The sequence below is a fragment of the Acomys russatus genome, chromosome 21 (genome assembly GCF_903995435.1).
Source record: "Acomys russatus chromosome 21, mAcoRus1.1, whole genome shotgun sequence".
NCBI classification, from domain to species: domain Eukaryota; kingdom Metazoa; phylum Chordata; class Mammalia; order Rodentia; family Muridae; genus Acomys; species Acomys russatus.
The window spans coordinates 51,731,287-51,753,580 of NC_067157.1; the positions used below are offsets into that span (position 1 = coordinate 51,731,287).

General features: G+C 49.9%; 1 protein-coding gene across 1 annotated transcript in view; it reads right to left on the bottom strand.

Annotated features, from left to right (window-relative positions):
• Window positions 1-22,294, bottom strand: part of Ezr (ezrin) — a 43,345-nt gene that overhangs the window by 4,033 nt on the left and 17,018 nt on the right. Inside the window, exons 2-8 of the mRNA XM_051164602.1 lie at window positions 16,429-16,512; window positions 13,740-13,835; window positions 12,482-12,756; window positions 11,852-11,935; window positions 10,837-10,983; window positions 4,764-4,860; window positions 102-265 (exon numbers count right to left, since the gene is read on the bottom strand). Of these exons, the coding sequence (XP_051020559.1) occupies window positions 102-265; window positions 4,764-4,860; window positions 10,837-10,983; window positions 11,852-11,935; window positions 12,482-12,756; window positions 13,740-13,835; window positions 16,429-16,512 (947 nt within the window). The remainder of the gene's footprint in view (window positions 1-101; window positions 266-4,763; window positions 4,861-10,836; window positions 10,984-11,851; window positions 11,936-12,481; window positions 12,757-13,739; window positions 13,836-16,428; window positions 16,513-22,294) is intronic.

A 22,294-nucleotide genomic window follows, 5' to 3' on the forward strand; every position in this document is an offset into this window, starting at 1 on the left:
TCGCAGAGGCCTATAGACTTGGTTACACAGTGACTGCTCGGGGTCACTGGTGGGTGCTGTGCCCCGCAGCAGACGGCCCCGCGGCAGGCGCGGCCACTCACCGCTCCAGTTGCTTCTGGTGCTTCTCCTCGCGAGCCTGGGCCTTCATCTGCTGCACCTCAATGGTGTCGGGCTTCCTGCGGCGCATGTACAGCTCATGGTTCCCCATACAAAGCTGCAGGATCCGCTTGTTAATTCTCAGGCGGGGGGCGTAGAACACAAAGTCCTACAAAACACAACAGGGTAGGCTTAGCCTCAGCTCTTTCACCAGCCTTCTTTCCCAAGGCCACACCTCACAGAGTTCATCAACTTCTCTAAAAGGCCAAAAGCGACAGAGGAGGGGTTCAGAAATGTTCACTCCGTGTGTGTGTGTGTGTGTGTGTGTGTGTGTGTGTGTGTGTGTGTGTGTGTGTGTGTGTTTCTATGTGTGCTGTGCCTAGCATGGGTGTGTATGTGCTAAATCTCAGCCTATACTCCTCTACCCAGATGCCTCTCCTGCACTGAGAAAGCTGGTTAGCACTGTACCTGTAATGTACTACTACATTCTGGTGTCTGCCTCTCCAGCCCCCCAGCCTGTCACTACCCGTCCTTTCCTGTTCCTGAGTGTACACTCCACCTTAGTTAGCTTCTGAGTTTCCTGTCTCCTGCCAAGCCTGTCATCTGTCACACTGCTACAGACTAGTCCCTTCCCTGATTCACTCCACTGCTCCAGATTCCTAGGCCAGGGATGCATCACAGCCTTGCAATGCCAGTCCCACCACCACGCCAGCGCCTGAGCTGCACTGTCAAGACCTTTGAGTATCCTGTCACTGGGAGTGATTGTCACAATCCAACCCAGTGATCTCAGCCCAGCTGCTGTGCCTGCCGTATCCTGGGGTTCAGCCCCCGGTTCCCAGGGGTTCTGCCGCTGTGCTAGCATGTCATTCTACTCCCTGGGGCTGTCCACTCATCTGTCTTCCCAGGACCAAATCAGTAGGTACTGGTGCTAACAAATAAGTGCTGGGTGACAGCCCATTAATGCACATGACCACGCTAAGTTGAGTTCCACAACCCTAGCAAGCCACTCCATCACTCAGCCTCACGGTCGTGGAATGGGGGTGACAGTGTAATGGAAATGTCATAGGACCGAATCAGAGATGTTCATAAGAGATCCAAATAGTACCTAGGACAGTAAATACTGGCTGCCATGCACAGGGGCTACTGGTGCAGGCTGCCTTGTGTACTCACAACTGCGGGCAGCTTCTTCTCAAAGAGGAGGGGGCAGCCTAGTGTTTAGAGACTTTGGCACCAGTGACTCCACGGATTTAGGGTCATGACAACAGACAACCCTGCCTCCTAACTTCTTGCTCCCTCCAGGATGAGGGCAAGTGACAAGGGGAGACATGCCCCCTGGCTTCCTCCAGCCTTCTGGAAGGAAGGTGATGGAAACACAGCCGTGTGCATCTCACCCACAGCCACCTCACACACAGACAGCAGGATGGAAGAGCCAAGCGGAACACCAAAGGGTAGCCTGTTCAGTTCCCTTGTCTACGTGAGGCCTCTCGGAACCCTCAACTTCCTGGGTGGGGCTGCCCTCTGGTTTCACAGACTGATATTAAGCCACTGGGTTTTCCAGGGAGGAGCCCACAGAGCTAAGAGAAAGAGGAATTTTTATTACCTACCTATCTCTTATTACATAAGAGAAAAACAATCTTGGCTATGGCTTTAGAGGCACACGGCCCAAAAATGTTCCATTGTGACTCATAAGTATGTGCAAAGAAACGCACCAACTCCCCTTTAGAACAAAACCAATCACAAAGATTCAAGAATCAGGGTTCCTCCAACCCCTGCCTGCAAGACAGACCCAGAAACTACTAGAAAACACTCCAGAGAGTTAGTGGTTGGTGGCTCGATGGGAGAGAATTTCTCCCATGCCTTTGAAAGAAGCCATTTATGACTCCAAGTTAAAGATTTCTGGGTCTAAGTCCCCAAAGTGCATTTTAATGCAAGACAGAGAAGGGAAGGACTTTCTAACTGATGGACAACCAGCGGCCTAAAAACTAACAGCAGGCCCAAGAAGAGCAAGAGAAAAGGGGTAAGACATGCCACCTCCTCTCAGGTAATGGAGATGAGCCGGGCCACATTCCCAGGAAGCTCCCATGAGGCCACAGGCCTATTCCAGCACCAGCTGTGGTCTGTCAGAGGCGCTCCCGAGAAGGCAGCCCTGAGCAACCAGCTCAGCAGAGTTCAGACCCTTCTAACAATTCAAAAGCCACTGAAGCTGCAGAGAGCTCTCTTCTTTCTCCCTGGCTGCTACAGCAATGGTAGGGGTGGTTCTGAAGGGAGAGGTGACTGCCTTGGCCCTTCATAGCCTGCCTTATCTAACTGAAAGGGAAATGAGATCAAAAATCCCACAGAAAAGTCAAAAAATGAGGCCCCAAACTGCCTCCTGGCCTGGCCCTTTAGAGAAGTTTTGTAAATTCCCAGGGTTCCTCACTCAAGGCTGAACTGTGTAAGAAATCCTACCCCTCAGCCACCCCCAAGGTTTCTGCAGTCGTTTATATCAAGTCCAACCTTACGGCTTTTTTGTGTCCAAAGTAAAATATTGGGGCTGGGCATGGCCACTCCGCAGCCCTGGAGGGGCATGGGAGGGTCACCTGCTCACTGCCACCTCTGTCACCTCTGAGCTCCCAGACTAATGCTGCCCCCACACCACACTTGGGTGTCCCTCTTCCTTATCCTCAGCCGGCTTCACTCGGCTTCACTCTTCACCTAACAGGTACTGCTAGAACCACCATGAGAATCCTACTCTTTGCCTGGTTTTATCGGTTTTCCCACCGACTATGTAGAACTGCAACTGGAACACCAGGCTGCTGGGGTGCATACAAGGTGTGTGTGTGTGTGTGTGTGTTGGGGGAGGTGTATCCATGTCACCATGTCTCCCTGTATCATTCTCTACCTTATTTCTTGGGGGTGGGGGCGTTTCTCCTTGAACCTGGAGCTCGGAAATTCTGCTGGACTGGCTGGCCAGCCATCCCCTCAGAGCAGCCCGTGTCCATCCCACCTTCCCCTCAGCACTGGGGCTATACACGCCTCCTCCAACTGCACCTGCCACATATGCAGGTGCTGGGGACCAGACTCGGGGCCTCATTTGTAGAGTAAGCACTTGGCTGACTGCGCCATCTCCCCAGCCTCCTTTTCTGTAGGTAAAGCTTCCTACTGGGCTGCCTGATAGTGAACACGTATGCACTAATTTAATCCAATCAACCTTGACTGCTTTTGCATTCTTTGGCTTCCCAAACGCTAAAATATATGGCTATATGCACGCACAGATTCTGCAATAGCCCTAAAGACTCCTCTACTGTCAGCTGGATTAAAAAGAGAAAAAGTTCTGAAAATGTATTAGCACCACACTGAGAAGAAACCGACCCACTCAGACTTCAGAACGGGCTTGCTTTTCTAGCCATGTCCCCCCACTGCACACAGAACGTGGGTTCCTTGTGACCCGCAGCTGGTGGGGCTGCTTATTAATGGGAGCCGTTACCATGGAGCCCGAGTCTGTACTATAAACACAGTTTAATTTTAAAGAACTATGTGAGTGCCCGAGGAGTGGAGGAGTCACAAGTTTACAAACAGCAGGAAACATTTCAATAAAGAAAATACTTTCACAAGCCAAGCTGAGACCTGCTGACTTTACAATTCTGATAGCCTCGCACAAAAAGTGCAGGGAAAGTAACTGGCGCTAACCCAGAGTGTTTGCCATTTCTAAGCTGCCCTCAGCCTTAAGAGGCTTAGTAGACACTCATGGCATGGCTACAGCCTAAGTTTGTCTTTCTAAGCTTACCACTGTGACTGGGGAACCAAAAAAAAAAAAAAAAAAAAAAAAGACACGGGGACCCAAAGTCTTTCTCAATGTCTAATTGTGGAGAAAGCTCTTTAAAAGATTACACTTAAAAACAAAAGCAAACCAAAAACTAGAAAACAATATTCTTGCCATTTCTACCATACTATGGTTGTGTCTATAGCTTCGATAATCTGAGCTAACAGCAGCTAAAAGTTTAAATGCTGACAGAATGAAACTCAAATCCTTTCAGCTCTTAGGTTACACTCTGCCTCCCACGTGGACAGAGTACGGTGCCTCAGTGAAGGTCATGTGATGGATCAGAGTGACTACAGGGGCAACGTGGGATACCCCATCAGAAGGAGAAGAAAGGCAGAATGGAAGCCCCGGAGACCCGCCGTTCTCTCAAATACTTGGAATGCTTCCTAACTGGTAAGCCCAAAGCAGTACAGGAAGCCAAATTCTGGTCCTTTGGACTTGAAAGTCTCATTGTCTATGCTCTAAGCAGTTATTGAGGTGATGCTGGCCCAAGCTCCACCCACAAGTTGGTATCCCTGGTAGGCTGCCAGCTGCCCACATGAGCCTTGGGCAAGTGGGTGTGCCATGGCAGGAGGGTGTCGTTTTTTGGGAAATGCTCATTATCGCTCTGTCAAGGTCAGTGAGAACCGAGACCTGCCCTTCTCTCTGTATGAAGACTAAGATTACATCTAGTTTTGGACAGCTCCATCTGGTCTCCATAGCAACTTCCCATGGCGGCGGTCAGCCACGTGGGCCAAAGATCTCCGAGCTCCTATCAAAGGGAAGCCTGAGGAACACTGCCTTCTCAGGACCATGGGGACACTTAGGAACTGGGTGCTCTGAAAGCCCAGTTTGCAGGCAGTGACCCGGCTACACCTGAACTTACAGGTGCCTTCTTGTCGATGGGCTTAATGACAAACTTCTTGTCGTTGAAAGAGATGTTCCTGATTTCACTCCAAGGGAAGCCGATCTTTGGGGTCAACCTGAGGTTATAAAAAGAAAAGCAGCAGTTGGTTAACACACACACACACACACACACACACACACACACACACACACACACACACACACACACACACACACACACACGGGACCTTAGCAAATCTCTGAACTTAAAATACAAAGCAAGTCCAAGAAGCATTAGTAAAAATACCACGTTTAAACAGCCATTACCACCCCAAGTTCAACTAAATGGCTGTAGCAGTAACTTTGGTGCAGCCACGTTTTAGTTTTTCTCAGTTTTGGGCAGCTGTGGTACACCGCCCCCTCCACCCAATCATCTTTCGATAAACTGATGAGGAATACTTTGGTCCTATTTGACACTCTCCATGGCACCTCCTACCCGACTTCTCACACAGCCAGAGGCCCCCCCCCCCCCCGCCTTTTGTTCTGCTGACTTCATTAGTTCCTTATCAGCCAACCAGTTCTTCCTTCAGATATGTCAACAGAGTTTCTACTCGCCCCAGAGTGGTCTCACAGCTTGAAAACTCCACTTTATGTCAACATAAGAGTTCTGGGTTGCCAACACATTTTCTCGTCCCCTCCCACGCAGGTCCCTTTCCTTTCCTCTCTGACATGGGTCAGCTTAGTGTTGTAAGTACTGTGTTATTCCTAGCTTTATGAAAACATGCCTTGTTCTCCATATGGGCCTTCCTTGCAGAGAAGCTGCTGACCGATGAGGTAGACTGGGGTGGGGCGGATTCTGAACTTCTGTCTCCCAGCTGGCTAGATGCTGCCCTGTGTTAGTCCAAGGTGGCTCAGGGACTACACAAAAGCCCTCCTTGGTCTTATGACTCAATGCCTTTACAACGCTGGCCTGAATTCTGGCTTCTCCATTAAGAGATGTCAAGGCCACACTGTTTTGCTTAACCGTGTCCCACACCCTACTCTCCCAACACCTCACCAGAAATTAATAGCAGACAGGAAACAAGGACAGAGTCTGAAACACACAATTCAAACCACAAGTACTACAGTTCTGGGCCGGGAAGATGGCTCGGCAGGTGAGAGTGTTGTCTGTGCAAGTGTGAAGGCCAGAGAACTCATATGAAAAGCACCTGTACCCAGAACTATGGTGCAGAGACCACAGGACTGCCAAGTTTCCCTGGCCGCCAGATTAGCTTCAGGCTCAATGAGAGATCGACCCTGCCTCAAGGGAATAAAGTGGAGCATGGTCAAGCATGGCATCTAGTATCCTCTGGCTTCTGTACACGAGTGTCCACACCCAAGTGTGCATATACCACCTAGGCATTGTCACACACCTAAAATAAAAATAATTTTTAAAAAGAGAAAGAAGGAAGAAGAAACCCAGTCATTTGCTGTGGTCTCTACTTTGAGCAGGTCACAGCTGGGCTGGGGGCTAAGGTGGAACTCAACGCCTAACATCAGTGGGCAGAATGGATCTTGCCTTGGCAGCAAACGCTGGGTCAAAACCACAAAGCAGCCTTTGAAGGCCACAAGAGAGCGTCTAAGCACAGCAGGGGGCTTCTAGGGACAGTAGCCACAACACAACTGCAGAAGGGACGCAGGACACTGGGCGGGCTGGTTCACACGCTGAGGCCTTTGGCACATGGATTCTTTTTTCGCGACTCTCTAACCCAGTGCTACCACACATCATGACAGTCAAATGCAGTGCGCCCTGTCACGTCACCATGACCCACGGGATACAGAACTTTCAGCAACATGGTTTTGTGGACAGATCTAAGAACATTTGAAATACAGCTATGGCCTGCCACCATCTTCTGCCTGTGCCCCCCTCACAGGGAAAAACCAAAGCACAGCAGCGGAGGGCAGCTGCTCCTGGAGGATTCGTCCCGGAGACCCCAAGAGCAAGAGCTGGTCACAGAAGAGCTGAGAACCAGGAGACAAGCCACTCAACCCACAGTCACATGGCCACATAGCCAGGTCAATCAATGAATGTCTCCAACTCTCAAACTCCAAGGAGGCCAGGCTCTGTTCTGCAGCTCCTGTCCATACAGGTCTCTCTAGTTTCTGACCTAGAAACGCCAGGCCTCCAACCTCAGCAGGCGTCTGTTTTCCAAAGGCTGGGCCCAACATGACCAACGACTTTGAAAACCCACATGGGCAACAATCCATAGCCGCTCATAAGCATAATTGTAGTATTGGAACAAGGGCTAAGCACGAGAGTTGTGACTCACTTCTGAGCTAGATAACTTCCTTTAATTCTTAACCAGCTGGAAAATGAAAGCCTACAAGGGTTCTCTTTTTCTCTCCCTGTCTAAAAAAAGAGATCACACGTAAAACATGAGCACTGTCCACCCAGAAGGCTGCCATGGGACTTACACTGTCAGTGCCCTTAACTGTCACCACTTAGGTGGGGAGGCAAGGCGGTACCCATCTAGAATCCCAGCACTTGGGAAACTGAGGTAGGAGAGTGGTGAGTTCTGGGGTAGCCTGAGCTACTTGTAGGGCCCTCAAATTGGAGCAAGAGAGGAAATGGAGAAGGCAGATGTTGACTCTCCACCAGCAGGAACCAGAGGTATGTGGAGATGGCTGGTTGCTGAGCATGCTCAGACACTCTCAGCACCATGGAATTGCTTGTAAAGGACACGGGTACCCATGCCAAGGTCTCCTACAAGCCGAATATCCAACAACCTCAGTAACAAAATAAATGCCATGCTAGCAAACCCCCACAAGTTCATACTAACACAGAGAAGTGAATACAGAGAAAAGCAGCTGGCTCCTTCTAGTTAACGTATTTGTGACATGGCCATTCCTAAGTTCCATCCATGGACATTAGAAGCAATAGCTGAAAGTGTAAAAATCAATGTCAGTGAACTCACAGGATCGCCCTAAAATATGTTTACCAGCTATAATGAGAAGGGCAGACACGACAGGAGGGTCCTGGCTACCACTGACGCACCCGCTGGGGGCTGGACCGACCCACTGACACCACGTGTTGCTTTGTGGGAGGCCCCGAGGCATTTTTACAGGATGCTCACCCAAAGTGCAAAACTCAAGTCTGACTGTGAGCAAACCTCAGGCAATGCAAGGTGAAGCCTTTCCAAAAGCCAATGGGAAGTCCAAAACAGCAATGACCAAGACCCCCGCTGTCCAGACCTAGGGGCAGCTACGCCCTATGCCGACGCTGGTTGAGTTTTGTAAGCAGAAACCAGTGGAACAAGTGGGAAGGAGGCCCACAGACTGTCAGCACTGTGCATCACCCACCGCCAGCGTTCTGATGGCCACACTTGGGTCTGTAGATGTTAGAGATGGAGGAAGATGGATAACGGTGTATGGGAATTCTTCGAACTATTTAAAATCTTAAGTCTGAAATAACTTTTTTGAGGACAAATAGTTTTTTTAAATTAAGTCAAAGCCGGGCATGGTGGTACACACCTGTAATCTCAGCACTTGGGAGGCAGAGGCAGGTGGATTGCTGTGAGTTCAAGGCCAGCCTGGTCTACAAAGTGAGGCCAAGACAGCCAAAATAACACAGAGAAACTCTGTCTTAAAAAAATAAAAAGCAAAATCTGCAGCTATGAAGATGACAAGCATTCTGTCTTGGTACAATTTGAGAAATTTTTTCAGGCATATTTGTCAAAATTCAGCAAATAAAACACAAGACTTTATTTTATTATCCTTAAGTTTCATATCAAAATCTACTGAGCCCCAGTAAATGATGTGTGTGTTCACTTCTTGGGATGAGTACAGATGCTATAATTCAGGACAAGACACATCTTTCTGTGAAATACTTTCTGGCTCCAGGCCAGAAAGCACTACATCCAGTAAGCCATCTTCAGTGACCAAGCGCATGGCGTGTAGTCCCCAGCCAGGCCACAAGCTCCCCCAGGACCCACTGATCTAAGGGCATGAAGCCCGGAGCCAGCACTGCCTGCACAGCTACTTTATAGTGCCGTGACGCCCAAAGTGGTTATACTAAGTGGGTAAACGTGCTGGCAAACGTCTAAGGTTTCGTTTATTTTTGTGTCAGGAGCTCAACTGGACTTCTGTGCATAATGCCCATGGAGGAGGAGGAGGGGGAGGGAAAGGGGAGGGGGACGGATGTTTGCTTACCTCCCCCCCTCTTCCTTCCAAGCCAAGGGTTAGAGAAAAGGGAGAAACAAATGTTTTCAGAACCCTTGCTCCCATTGAGCTGTGACATATACCAGGAGAAGGGCGTCCCCAGGAGACACGTCCCAGACAGAGCCTGTTTAATTTCAAAAAGGCTATGATAAAGATACATCTGTTTATTTGGGTATCAGGTTGCCCCTATTAACAATGTATCAAGAAAATCCAACCCCCACCATTAGTTCTACTGGCGAAGGATGCAATTCAATACCCTGGCCCTTAGGGCTATGGTCCCTGGGAGCCCAGAGCAGTCTCCAGCAAATGGGAAAGAACCGTGCTCCTGTTAACTGACTTCATGCTTTTCCTTTAGAAGGTATGGTGATGGGGGTGGAGCTACCACCTGTCACCAGGGGAGAGAGAAGACTGAAGGACTCTGGGAGAACTGCAGTTAGCTGCTGAATGGGAGCCTGAGGGACAAGGGGGAAGACCCAGTTTAAAATGTACTTGTTTTTGTTTTTTGTTTTTTTTTTTTTAAAAAGCAACATTTCTGTGGGCTGGGCTGGTTACAGGCTGACATCAGCAAGTTCCTGCCTATGGCTATTTCTTACAGCTGGGAAAACCTGTTTGGACAGCCTTTGCCAGGGCTTGTTACAAAATCTGCCATTCAAAAATGGAGTTAAAAGGCAGAGGGGGCTTCCCACATGCATTTCCACAAGGACCTGGGCCCAGTGCTGATTTTCTGATGCTAGGCTGGGCTTTTCGGCATGGTGATGGTTCACAGGCCTCCACTCCACAATCAGAGATGGAGGAAGGACTGTGAGCCTCTGAGAGCCTCTGCCTCTGTGATTCAGGTTGCCTTAGTTTCCCCACCAACGCCACACCATGCACACTCGGGTAGCAAGCCCTCCGTAGCTCCCTTCTGGGCTCTACAAGGGGTTCAGGGTGCCTGGGGTGTTCTGAACGGTTCTAAATAACATTATTTATTTATATTTTAGACAGGGTTTCACTATGTAGCCCTTCCTGGCCTTGAATTCACAGAACTCTGCCTGCCTCTGCTCCTGAGTGCTGGACTAAAGACCCGTGCCACCACTCCTGGACACTAGCTGGATTCTTCATGTGTGTGTCAGTTACGACCAGCAGGATGACTCTCCTAGGTAACTCCAGAGACCATGGGGACAGGGTGAGTGAGATATGAGGAGCTGACAGGAGACAGCGCGAGCATCACTTTCTAACACACTTCACAGGGCTCAGCCACATCTCAGGACTCTCAGCCTGTTTCAGAAATAAGACCTACAAACTGGACAGAGACCCCGGGACATTCTTAACAGCTCACCTTTGGTGAAGCGAGCTGATTTTCCCTGGTGGAAAGAAGGTGTCTCTAGGACAAAAACCTGCAGCTGACAAGAGGTTCCCAGTGCCAGGCAGCTCTGTCTGTGACTTGGTTCACAGACCTTGCTTGACAATGTAATGGCTGTGAAGCAATTAGACACCTTCTGCAGGCTCAGGGGATTTAGCTAATTGTTCATACATGCAGGCTGCTGCTGCGGCTCTTACAGACTCCTGGGGTGTCTGGTGGCATTATCAACATTCCTGGGTGGATTAGCACAAGCCTTGAGCCAGGAGTCCACCCTGGCTAGGCAACAGCTTAGGGACATTCGTGGAGGGGGAAAAGTCCTCTCTCTCTGCTTCACAGGGTTCAGAGTCCTAAGGTCATCTCACTCTGGGCCCTCCTTGTGCTGTGGAACAGCTTTGATATATAAAGTGCTAACTTGCAGATCACCCTGTAAGATGCTCCGCACAGTCCAACACAGACAGACAGACAGACAGACAGACAGACAGACAGACACACACACACACACACACACGGCACTTCGCCTGTTTTCCCAGGCCTGCTACTCCATGGCTAAAATCAGTGATGAATTCCAACTCACTTGTCATCTTTCTCATAAATGTTTAGTCCAAGGGCATCGACTCCAAGCCAAAGGTCTGTTCCTTTCTTATTTTTGATCTCAAAATAGTTGATCCCATACATTTCCAGGTCTTGGGCTATCTTCAGGTATTCCAGCATAGCACTGTCCCTAATGGGAAGAAAACACAGGAATTCTGGTTAGCAGCACGCATACCCAAACACTCGAGCCTCTCTCTGTACAGGCAGAGTAGAGTGGGAGGCACGGTGCACAGGCAGGCAAGGTCTGGAACAGCAGCCAAAGGATGAGCGATGCCTGTATGCAGCTCCCTGACAGGAGCCTGTGGTATCCTAAACCCTGTAACCCACCTGCCCCACACATTCAGGAAGAGCCAACTGATTTGCCCTGGTTTCTAAGGAAACAGACTTTTTTTTTTATTCTCTTGCTAGGGGTAACTCTGTTTCTTGCACTCACGGAGCAATTAGGGAGCCCCACAAAGGGCTCTCAGAGACTTCTGGCCTACTCGAGGACTCTGTGGCACACAGTCCCTGAGTTCCAAACTGCAAGAAAGTAGTAGGGCTGGGCACAAGGCCAGAGGCAGGGACTGGGGTCTTTCTTCACCGTAAAGCCCATGCCTGTCTATCACGAGTCAACACCCTTCTCAGCCAAAGCATATGCTCATATCCTGATGACTGTTGAAGGCGATGACCTCAATAAGCAAGTGAGCTGGCAACTCTTCAACAAGAGACAGAAGAAAACCCCACTCCACAGGTGACCAGTGCTCCCCTCAGCCAAATGAGTGCCGGCCCCTGGACTTTCTTCTGCAGGGATGGTTAGAGCTAGGCGTTGAATGCACCTGCTTCTTTCCCCAATGAGAACACCAGGCCTTGTTTAAAAGACAAACCTCAAATTGTCTTCTCCCTGAGGGAACCTCACTTTCTGTCTTGGACTTTACCAAGCACGGGAGACCAAAAGCTGACCTCTCTGGAAATGCTCCCCGGAGTCCCATGAGAGGGCAAGCTGAAAAGACCTCACTCACTTGAGCATCCCTCGGTGCTCCGCGTGCCACACCTGGATGCGGTCCTCCCACTGGTCCCTGCTGAGCTTGTGCTGGTCCATGACTCTGGGATTCAAGAAGAGAGAAGTAGGATTGTCACCTTCAAGGGCTATGAGACGTGACTCCCTAGAGGCCACTTCCCACGTGTGTTTGGCCTTTTACTGTTCTGAATGAGACAGTTAGGGTAAGTTTTTGTTTTTACTTTCCGGTTGTCTTTCTCGAGCATAAACCTGAAGATTTGGCCTTTCAATGAGCACTACCCCACTGGAAGTTTCTAAAAATTATTTTAAGTGGCATTTTATTCCAAAGGGGGTCTTTTTCTTTTCTTTTTTCTTTCTTTTGTCACCATTAGTGAGATACAGGTTACTGTATACCAGACAAGTCAGAAAAGGGGCCTGCTCATCAGACTCACGAGGAAGGGACACAGTACCCCTGCTGTGTCTTGGTTAATCATTAGGAGCCTGCTGGCTCAGAACATTCCAAAGGGAGCACTCAGGAAAGCACCAGCTTAAAGGAGCACTCGACCTCGACAGAGCTCCCTGCTCCCTCACACCTCCTGTTCCTTCCTCCTGGGGCAGGGGCCTATGCTCACCCAGGCCAGCCTCGGCTCACCTCTGAGGGATCAGTCGCTCAGAGCTGAGGTAGCCAGCCTTGTGCATTTCCTTGTTATAATCTCCGAACTTGGCCTGAACCGCATAGGACCCCAGGAGCACGGCCGTCTCTGGAGGACAGTAGATCTCGTCGCTAAGGATACCCTCCTTGACCTGGAGGAAGAAGAGCTTCTGCGTGATGTCCTGGATGAGCTCCTCAGCCACATCCTCTGGGTAGAACTTGGCCCGGAATTTGAACTGGACGGGGTTCTCTTTCCGAACCTCCTGTGCAGAGACCTGGAAAACAGGAAGAAGGCAGCTCTCAGAACCAACTCCAGCCCATCCCTGAGCACCAGTGATGCAAAATTATCAGATAGTTATCACTGTGACCATCTGAGAGTATTCCAGGCTTGTTTCAAACCTGGTGCATTATGGAGGATGGTCTGAAATTTCTGGTACTCCTGCCCCCACCTTGCTCACATGAGTCCTGGGACTGTGGGACCTGCCATGCCTGGTTTATACAGGGCTTCACACATGCTGGGCAAGCAACTTGGGCACATTCCCTCGCCCTGAAATCCACCTCTGTAGCGTGCGTCTGAGGCAGTCAGTCAGTCAGTCAGTCAGTCGGTCCAAAGCACTCCCACTCTGCTGGGAGCCCAACTAGTAGGCTGCAGGACCACTCGCCTCAGCCTCATTTCTTGGAATCATGCTATCAAAATCCCAGGGACCTCATTTAGGAGTGACCCCATGTCTTTCCTGCTGGAACCTGTCCGGAAGCTGGTCTGGCCCTAGATCATGAACTGACCCTCAGCCCCCTGACAGCAACACGGAAAGTGAGGTGGAGGAGAACGCGCAGCCTGCCAAGGGTCTGGAGAAAACACGCTCAGCTGATGACTCTGTTACGGTGACTGGGGCTAACCAGTCTTTGGGGCTGGGAGATAATTTACTGCAGACTCAAACAAAGCAGCAGCAGGGTCTGAGTCATGGTTTCTAGACTAATCTCATGAAACAAAGCAAAACAAAACAAAACACAAAAAAAGGCTGAGGCCAACTAAAAGCAAGGCAGTGAACCACTACCTGCCCTGACACACCAGGAGGAGGAGTTAGAATCAACCAAGATCTAATTCTATTCCAACTGTCCCTTCCTGGAAGGCCGCAGCCTCTGTCTATAAAAGTCTTTACACAAATAACAAGGAACAAAAAGACAAAGACATGGTTAGAACATTCTGGTTTTAAACAGTTCCCGATGAATAGCCTGTAAATAGTTAACCCCTACTTACCTTTTTATCAAGTTTCAACCAGGTAGGAAATCCTTTATTGTCTACATACTGGAGGCCAAAGTACCACACTTCCCGGAGGCCGATAGTCTTTACCACCTGTGAGACAGTGAGAGGCCCACCATGAGAAACACCGTTACACAAGCAGCCAGCGGGTGGTCCCCCAGGAACTCAGCAGTCCCCAGAGATTGACACTGCTTGGCACAACCAACAGGCCGAGTCTCAACTGCAACCTCTGACCCACAGATGTCAGGTCAAAGCACAAATGACACATTTTTAGCTGAACTCTGCCAGACTCAGGGCTCTCTGTAAGTTTTATGAATTCTTACTCAAACCATCTTACTGAAGACTTCAGGGTAGGCTATGAGGAGCACACAGAACTAACAGACCATCTTCAGGAATGTCCAGGCACACTGGCCCGCACCACGGTGCCCGGGTGGGAACAGCTAGAAATAACTAGCACAACACTTGTTCCATCTTCCTGTCAGCCAACTGGAGTCTGACTTCCTGAGGACATGCAAATGGTCCTTGGCAGGGAGCAGGCGGCATTGACTGGTTCCAGGGTTGTAAGAGTGACGGTGTTTTACTTTAGAGCCTGGGCTTCCCCAATATGGCATGTTAAACAACAGGGCATTCTGAAACCACCCCATAGGTCATAGGTCCTCTCTATAGGGGAACCCACACTCCTCAAAAGCCATCTGTTCCCGCTGCCTTCAAGGTCCTATGAGTCAGCTCTCAGCCTCGCCCAGGGGAGTGTCCCAGCAGCTTGAGGGTTGACCCGCGCCTCTGCCCCCGCCATCAGAAGGGCTTGCATGGCAAGGACAAGGATGGCTGACTCGGTCAACTCCGGCAGTAGCCGACGGTCTCTTTCACTCGGCGCCATCAGGCTGGAGGGTCTTTTTGGAACAAGCTTCCTCCACCTTGCATCTGGACCTGTGATCTCATTTCTCCGCTCTGCTTTGAAGGCAGCTTCGCCTGTGTCCTCAGCGCTCAGACGCAGATAAGGACAGTGGTGCTCACGAGCCACGTCACTGCTCCGGCTCAGGACCTGGACGTGGTGCCACGCGGCGCCTGGTGCCTGCGCCCAGCTTCCTCTGGAAATCTTTCAGGGTGACCTTTAGGTTTCACCCTTAGTCTAGCCTCACCCCAGAACAGAAAACATCTTAAACCTCACTAGGAGAACAACCTTCAAACAATGGTGACTGGCAGCCCGGACCTCCACCTAGCCCTGCTCGACAGGTCCGGGCATGCCCTGGCACCCGGGTTCCGCTGCAGGGCCACTACCCTGTGCTCACTTTCCAGAGAAGATTAGATCAAGCACAGGCAGTGCCACCTGGCGCCTCCCAAGATACCGAACCCCCTCCCTCCCCAGGTTTCCACAGTACCAGCGCTCTCATTTTTGGGTTTGGACCTTGAATGCAGAGTGCCTCCCCCCCCGAAGCAGTGGGGCCACTTGGGGTGGCAAGCACTCCTCGATCAGGTGCTGTGTGACTCACCTCTGGCCTTGTGTCCCCAGACCCCTTTCTACTCTCTAGAATTTGCTTTCTTTTGTCTCCATCACCCGCCTCAGGATTCAGGAGGCACAAGACCACGGGCACACCTGCCCTGCCACATCCCAAAAAAGCTGCTGTGGACTCCACCCAGGGCCAGGATGCCGAGGGTGAGCTCTGGCCATCATTACACGGGCATCTCTGACACATCCCTCCCCCACTGTCTGGGCCCATTTAGTCTATGAAGTTGGGCGGAGAACAAAGAGCCAAGGAGGGTTTTCCAAGCCCTACACGATGAGATGGGAACAAGAGGTGCCCCCCCCCCCCATTCTATGTGAGCCTCATGCAGAACGATCTGGAAAAGCTGCTTCCCAAAACCAAGCGTTCTGCAGTGAAACTGCCTGTTGGAGCCAGCTACCTGAAGTGTTTTGTTAAGAAACAGAACACAGGCTGTTTGCTCCCCAAAGCAAGTGGGACCACAGGCTGATGCACTTAGAACCACTCAAGGTGTCCGATGCGCCCCGCCACGCCCTTGTCACGGTGCTCACATTAGCAGAGCTACTTCTGTCTCGACCACAGGAGAGTAGTCTAAATAAAGCAGAGGCAGCCAGCTACGGCCAGGCTGGACGCCAAATCTGGTCTGTGGACTGTCTGTGCGGTCCACAAGATCAGAATGTGGCTCTTTTTTTTGTTTTGTTTTGTCTTTTCTGGAAGGTTCAGGAAATCCCTTTAAAAATCCTGTGCCCTGTATGGTTATTATTTGAACAAGGTCATGCTCACTCTATTCACGGATTTGCGGCTGATTTCAATAACAGTGGACAGAATGAACAGTCACGACGTAGACCACATGGCCTTCGAACCTAAACGCCTATGTGGCCCCTCTGCAGAAAAAGTCTGCTGACCTTGACACAGGGCTGCTGAACGACACTAAACGATGTTCTCTAGTCCACGTTGGGAAGGCCCGAGCCATTTGGCAGAACTGTATGTGGAGTAGTGTATGGAAAACCCCAGGATCAAGTGAATGCTACCAACAAAGGACACTTAACAAGAAGCCCCGGCTTTGCAGGTGTTTCGCAGCAGATGCTACTGTAAGCCAGAAGAGCACTCTACTCTCTCAAAGGCCCTTTTCCTCTCTTACCTCAAGTGAACAGAACAAGGCAACCTGCTTAGAAGACAAAAGGGTTGGTCCATTTCAGACTGACCTGATCAAACAGCTGCTTTCCGGTGGTGTTCGGCTGGATGGCAAACTCCAGCTCCGCATCCATCGTGGTCACCCGGACGTTGATCTGGAAAACAGACGAAGAGACTCAACGGTCTTCTCCTGGTGGCCTCCTCACCCTCCCACTTAAACCCAGAGCGGCTCGGCCGCACAGCAGCTGCACGCGCCTTTTTAATACCTGTCTTTATGCCAAGCACAGAACACCTGCCGGGGCCCTAAGTGAGGGACAGCTGACAGAGGCCTCTGCAAGCACAGGCTCTGGGTTCAAATGCAGCCTCACCACGTCAATAAACCGTGTTGAGGTCTGCAAAATCTTTAATAATACATTTTCCCATATACTATCTCATGACCCTCCCCACATCTCCCCCACAATAGCCAGCGGAGGGAGACAGGGCTCCTGGGATACCAGCAGGATGTTCACACCAAGGCAAAGCACACAGGAGGGAGGAGGGGCCGTGTGCCTGATAGTTTGGGGACATTAGTAACTGACAGAAAAATGGTACAACGAGTAAACATCAAAATCAAACAGGAAAGAACATCATGCAGCCATTTAAAATGGGAACTGTAAAATAGAAGCAAGGAAACGGACTTCTGAGGTTAAAGCTGTGCCGACCAAGTGGTACAGAGGCTATCAACACGTGCGCATAGGATGGAGGGAAGAGGAGCAGTGGAAGATGCCTTCCTTACAACGGCGCCTGCCGAACTGAGGTGGGGCAAGTCACGGGCACAGCTCTAAAGTGCGTCAACTCTCTCACCCCATTGCTGCTTTTGTTTGTTTGTTTTGCTTTGCTTTGCTTTTAAAGCAAAATGGAGCTGGAGAATTGGCCCCAGCATTTGTTGCTTTTGCAGAGGACACAAGTTCAGTTCCCCAGCACCCATGTGGTGATTTGCCACCATCTGCAACTCATCCCATGGGTCTGATGTCCTTTTCTGACCTCCATGGGCACCAGGCATACATGTAGTGCACATACATACATGCAGGCCAAAAATGCATTATATATATATATTCTAATATATATATATATATATACTCTAAAATTTTACTTAAAAAAAAGTCAAGACACTTGTCACACATCACCCCTGAGAAAACCTGGGCTTACTATGTATAGGAAAGCTCTAGCTGGCTCTTCTGCCACTTCTCACAGAGAAAGACCATAGCACACAACAGCTGTGATGCTTAGAGACGAGGAGGTTCAGACAGGGCCAATCTTCCCAGCACAGGTTAGCTGTTACAAGGACAGGACTAACCAGCCCACAGGGCTCAGCAGGCGGCCAGAAGACACCAGGAAGGAGGGAGCAGGCCAGGTGTGAGCTCCTTCTCCAGAGACAGAATTTGTCTGTCTTCTCTCCAGGTGTGGCAACACACATCTTTAATCTCGGCACTAGGGAAGCAGAGGCAGGCAGATCTCTGATTTTGAGGCCAGCCTGGTTTACATAGGAAATTTCACCACCCAGGGCTACACAGTGAAACCCTGTCTAAAAAACAAAACAAAACAAAACCAAAAAGAAAGAGGAGGAAGAGGAGGAGGAGGAAAAAACAAGAGATTTGCCCTTAATGTTAAGGACTGGACCCACTATGGGATGTTCCAGCCTACATCCCAGGTGCCCAGAGACTCGTGTGCTGGCCATCACCAGTACATAGGAGAGGCATCATTATCCAGATTAAAAAAAAAAAAAAAAAAAAAAACAAAACTGTCTCCCCATATTTACAAACTGAAGAACTGTAATTTATTACAAAGAAATTGGTAGTCATTCCTGATAGCAATACTCCTTTTAATTTAAAAAAAAAAAAAAAAAAAAAAAAAAAGTCATTACGAGAGCATAAACTAATGTGCTGGTGCTAGGTGGCAGATCTTCAGCGACCACCTGGCTATGACATAACAAAGAATGCACCATTCTGAAAGTTACACGAGGTTTTTTTGAGGCAGTCTTACTATGTAGCCCTGACGGACCCAAAACTCACAATGTAGACCAGACTGGCCTCTAACTCATGGGCAATCCTCCTGCCTCTGCCGGGACTACAGGCATATGCCACTATACCCAGCTATGCACCACCACCTTAGGGTTCTGATTAGGTTTTATTTGTGTCAAAGTTCAGACAACTCTGAAGAGAGTAGCTTCATAGATACTTTTGCTTGCTTTTTCTTAAGCTTGCTCAGGTCTGTGTGAGTCTGTCAACCCATCCTTTCCATAGCAGGGCCTTCATCTCCACAGCCTCAGCAACACAAAGGGGACTCCCCCCACCAGCCCTATCCAAAAGGGCAATCCCTAGGTCTGACTTGGGCTTTTAAGAATCCTCCCTAAGCAGGGCGTGGTGGCGCATGCCTTTAATTGCAGCACTCAGGAGGCAGAGGCAGGAAGGCCAGCCTGGTCTATAGAGTGAGTTCCAGGGCAGCCAAGGCTACACAGAGAAACCCTGTCTTGAAAAAAAAAAAAAAAAAAAACAAAGAACAAACAGAAGAATGCTCCCTGAAGGGGCCAAGTCAATACTAGCAGGGCCATCTCTACAATCCTGATAACACACGTATGTATATACAGTGCCTTCTCTACAATCTTGATACTCAGGACAGACAGGTGTGCTAAAGCAACCAAGGCAACAGGTCTGGCAGACGGGCGCAGCCCTGAAAGTCCACGGCTGCCCTGTACTCAGTCGATGAGAGTGCAGCTCAGCAGCTGCAGCCCAGCAGTGTTTCCACTGAGGACGCTGCTGGCACCAGGGCGTGGTGTTCATTCTACGGGACTATCCCAAGCACCATAGCCTCCAATAGCCTGCCGAGACGGTCCCTGAGCACAAGCTTGACAAAAGTCACCTAAAAGCACCACTCTCCACCAAGCACACACATTCCCAAATAAGGCACACACGGCCTTACTGTACAGCATGCTAAACTGCTCTGTGTTTAGAAAGACCGCTAGGGTTGTTTTCAGTTTATAAATCTTTTATAATGCATTGCGACGTGGCATAAGCTTTCGTCAAGATTTTAATGTGACCTTCACTAACCATAACAGCACTGTTTATATACACAGATGGAGTCGGGGCACAGTCGGCTTCAACCCCAGCATGCCTTTGTGTTACCCCAGGCTGGGATTTCAAGGTAAATGATTGGCTTTTAATGAACTCCGAGGATTTGGACACATCTGGCGCCTGGATGGCAGCAATGTCACAGAGAACACAGGAGAGCTAAATGGTCCTGTTGACAGCAGGATGGTCCCACAAAGAACGTAACTGATCCACAAATCCAAATGGCACCCAGAGACTGGAAGAACAGAGGGCCTGTGGCAGTGCTGATTGTCTGGATAATTTGCACCTCGTATTTGTCAGGAGCAAAGCTGAAGGGCTGGGGTGTAGCTCAGAGCTCTTACTAGTTACTTGATGTTCTGGATATTCATCCCAGCGTTGCCAATATTATGTCAGCATAAACACTTGTGTACGTATGCATCTCTCTCTCTCTCTCTCTCTCTCTCTCTCTCACACACACACATACACACACACACACACACCGACCGCTTAGTCATTTAAAATCCAACTCAAACACCCCAAAAAAGAGTAGAATTTATCTCAGAGTTGCCAAAATTGTCCCTCATCTGGGAAGGGGGAGAAGAGGGTGTGAGGTGGGGGATGATAGTTGAGATTAAGATTACACATGTGCCTCTTGGGCCCCTTCCACATGGTGAGGCTAATGTAAAGTAATCCAGACCTAGCCTTCTAAGATGCTAAAATCCCAATGCAGCCACACATGACTGCACTCAACTGCTTACAACGGAAAGGCACAGATGTGCGCAGGGGCGAAGCATTCTTCGGGTTAACAATAACGGAGTCTTCTGACAGCTACCTAATGTCAGAGCTTTGGGATGACTTGGCTTGGCTTGAGATGGCTCAGCAGCCCAAGCCTGACATCAGTTTGATTTCCAGGACCTACATGATTGACAGAGGAGAGGACAGACTTCTCCACTGTGTCCTCTGACCTCTACATGCACAACAGTGGCGCGCAAGAGCCTTCTCCACCCCAACGAATAAATAAATGTAATTTAAAAATTATAGGCCTGGTTAGCATGGTCCTGATGGTATCTGAGCCCCTTGAAGGAAGTGAGTTTCCAATAAATACGTGTGATTCCCGTTGATCCCGTGTAGTGGCCAGGCAGCCCCGCACCTCTGGTGAATTGTTTTTACTTTGGTGGCAAAGGCCAGTTCCTCATTTCCTGCCAGATCACAGTGCTGGGCTTTGTTTAAACCACACTGCCTAAAGCCGAAAGGATGAAACTGGTCAGTAAAAATTAAACTTGAACAAAGCTTTGTGGTTTTTGTCTTTGCTTTTAATGAAAAGCAATTAGCATTTCACAAGCATTCACTTGAACCACGCAACCACAAAAAATGCACGCATTATTATTATCAGGACTGACCAGTGGCCTGCTCACCCTGACTCCACCCATCTTTGCTTAAGAAATCTTTTCCAAGCACTCTATCACTCTTATTCTAGGTTAGCTCAGCTTAAACCCACTGTACTTAGAATGAGAGTTTAACAGGCCTGATCCTACCGGTGGGTAATTCCCATATCCTGAGCTTGTTCAGGCTGTACAGGCATCTGTGGGCACCGTGTGCAGACAGCACAGTTAGCCCCCACCTTCTCTCTCTCTCTCTCTCTCTCTCTCTCTCTCTCTCTCTCTCTCTCTCTCTCTCTCTCACACACACACACACACACACACACACACACTCCTGTCTCCTCTGCCTCTTCCTCTCCCTTGGGTGTGTTTCAGAGTCTAGGAACCTGTATCTTCCTTTTGTTATTTTGAGACAAAATCTAGGTATACAGCCTAGGTTAGTCCAGAACTCACAATCCTCCTGCCTTGACCCCCAGAGTGCTAGGGGTTACAGGTGTGTGCCACCATGCTTGGCTCAGGGATTCGTATTTCTTTCCTTTGTGATGTGTTTTGTTTTTTTGAGACAAGGTTTCTCTGTGTAACCTTGGCTCTCCTGGACTTATTTTGTAGACCAGGCTGGTCTCAAACTCACAGAGATCTGCCTGCCTCTACCTCCCCGAGTGCTGGGATTACAGGGGTGTTTCTGAGCACAGGTCAGATGCATCACTGGGACAGTGGTAGAATGAAGGTGTCAGGGACTGTACTTTAACCCAGAGCAGAGGAAGCTCTTTCCTGGGGCCTCAGTCACCTGAGCTGCAAAAGATAGCCCTCAGCTGGCCGGGGCTGGTCCAGTGGAAACTCTGCCCAGAGACATGGGGTGGGACGTGAGGGTGCAGATGGCCTGCCTGCTTAGGAGCATGCAGGTAGAACACAGGGCAGCCAATGACATCCATCACCTGACCACAAGGAAGGGGACAAAAATAGAGGCTGGTAGCAGGCAGCCAGGAGACTGCGTTCATGGACACCTACCCTTCACTTTTGGGGATGACCTTTCCGGTCAGACATGCCACAGGGCAGGCCAAACTGCTTCTGTGCCACGGAGATTAAAAACCCAATCACCCAGCCTGGCTTTGTTTGGAATAAACCAGTAGCAGCTACCCTGCTAACGGAAATACACCCAGCCTCCCCTCCACTGGCCTCCCAATCACTGGGCAGAGAGGTCAGAATCTCTGTTCCCCCCACCCCCCACTCTCTAGCCATGTGTAAAGTCTTGGGCGTCTTTCTGCCTGTGTCTGTGTGCTTCTCTAGACAGACCTCGTGTTTTACAGAGAATACACGGGGATGGGGTGGTGTCCCGGGGATGGGGTGGTGTCCCGGGGATGGGGGTGGTGTCCCAGGGATGGGGTGGTGTCCCGGGGATGGGGGTGGTGTCCCGGGGATGGGGGTGGTGTCCCGGGGATGGGGGTGGTGTCCCAGGGATGGGGTGGTGTCTT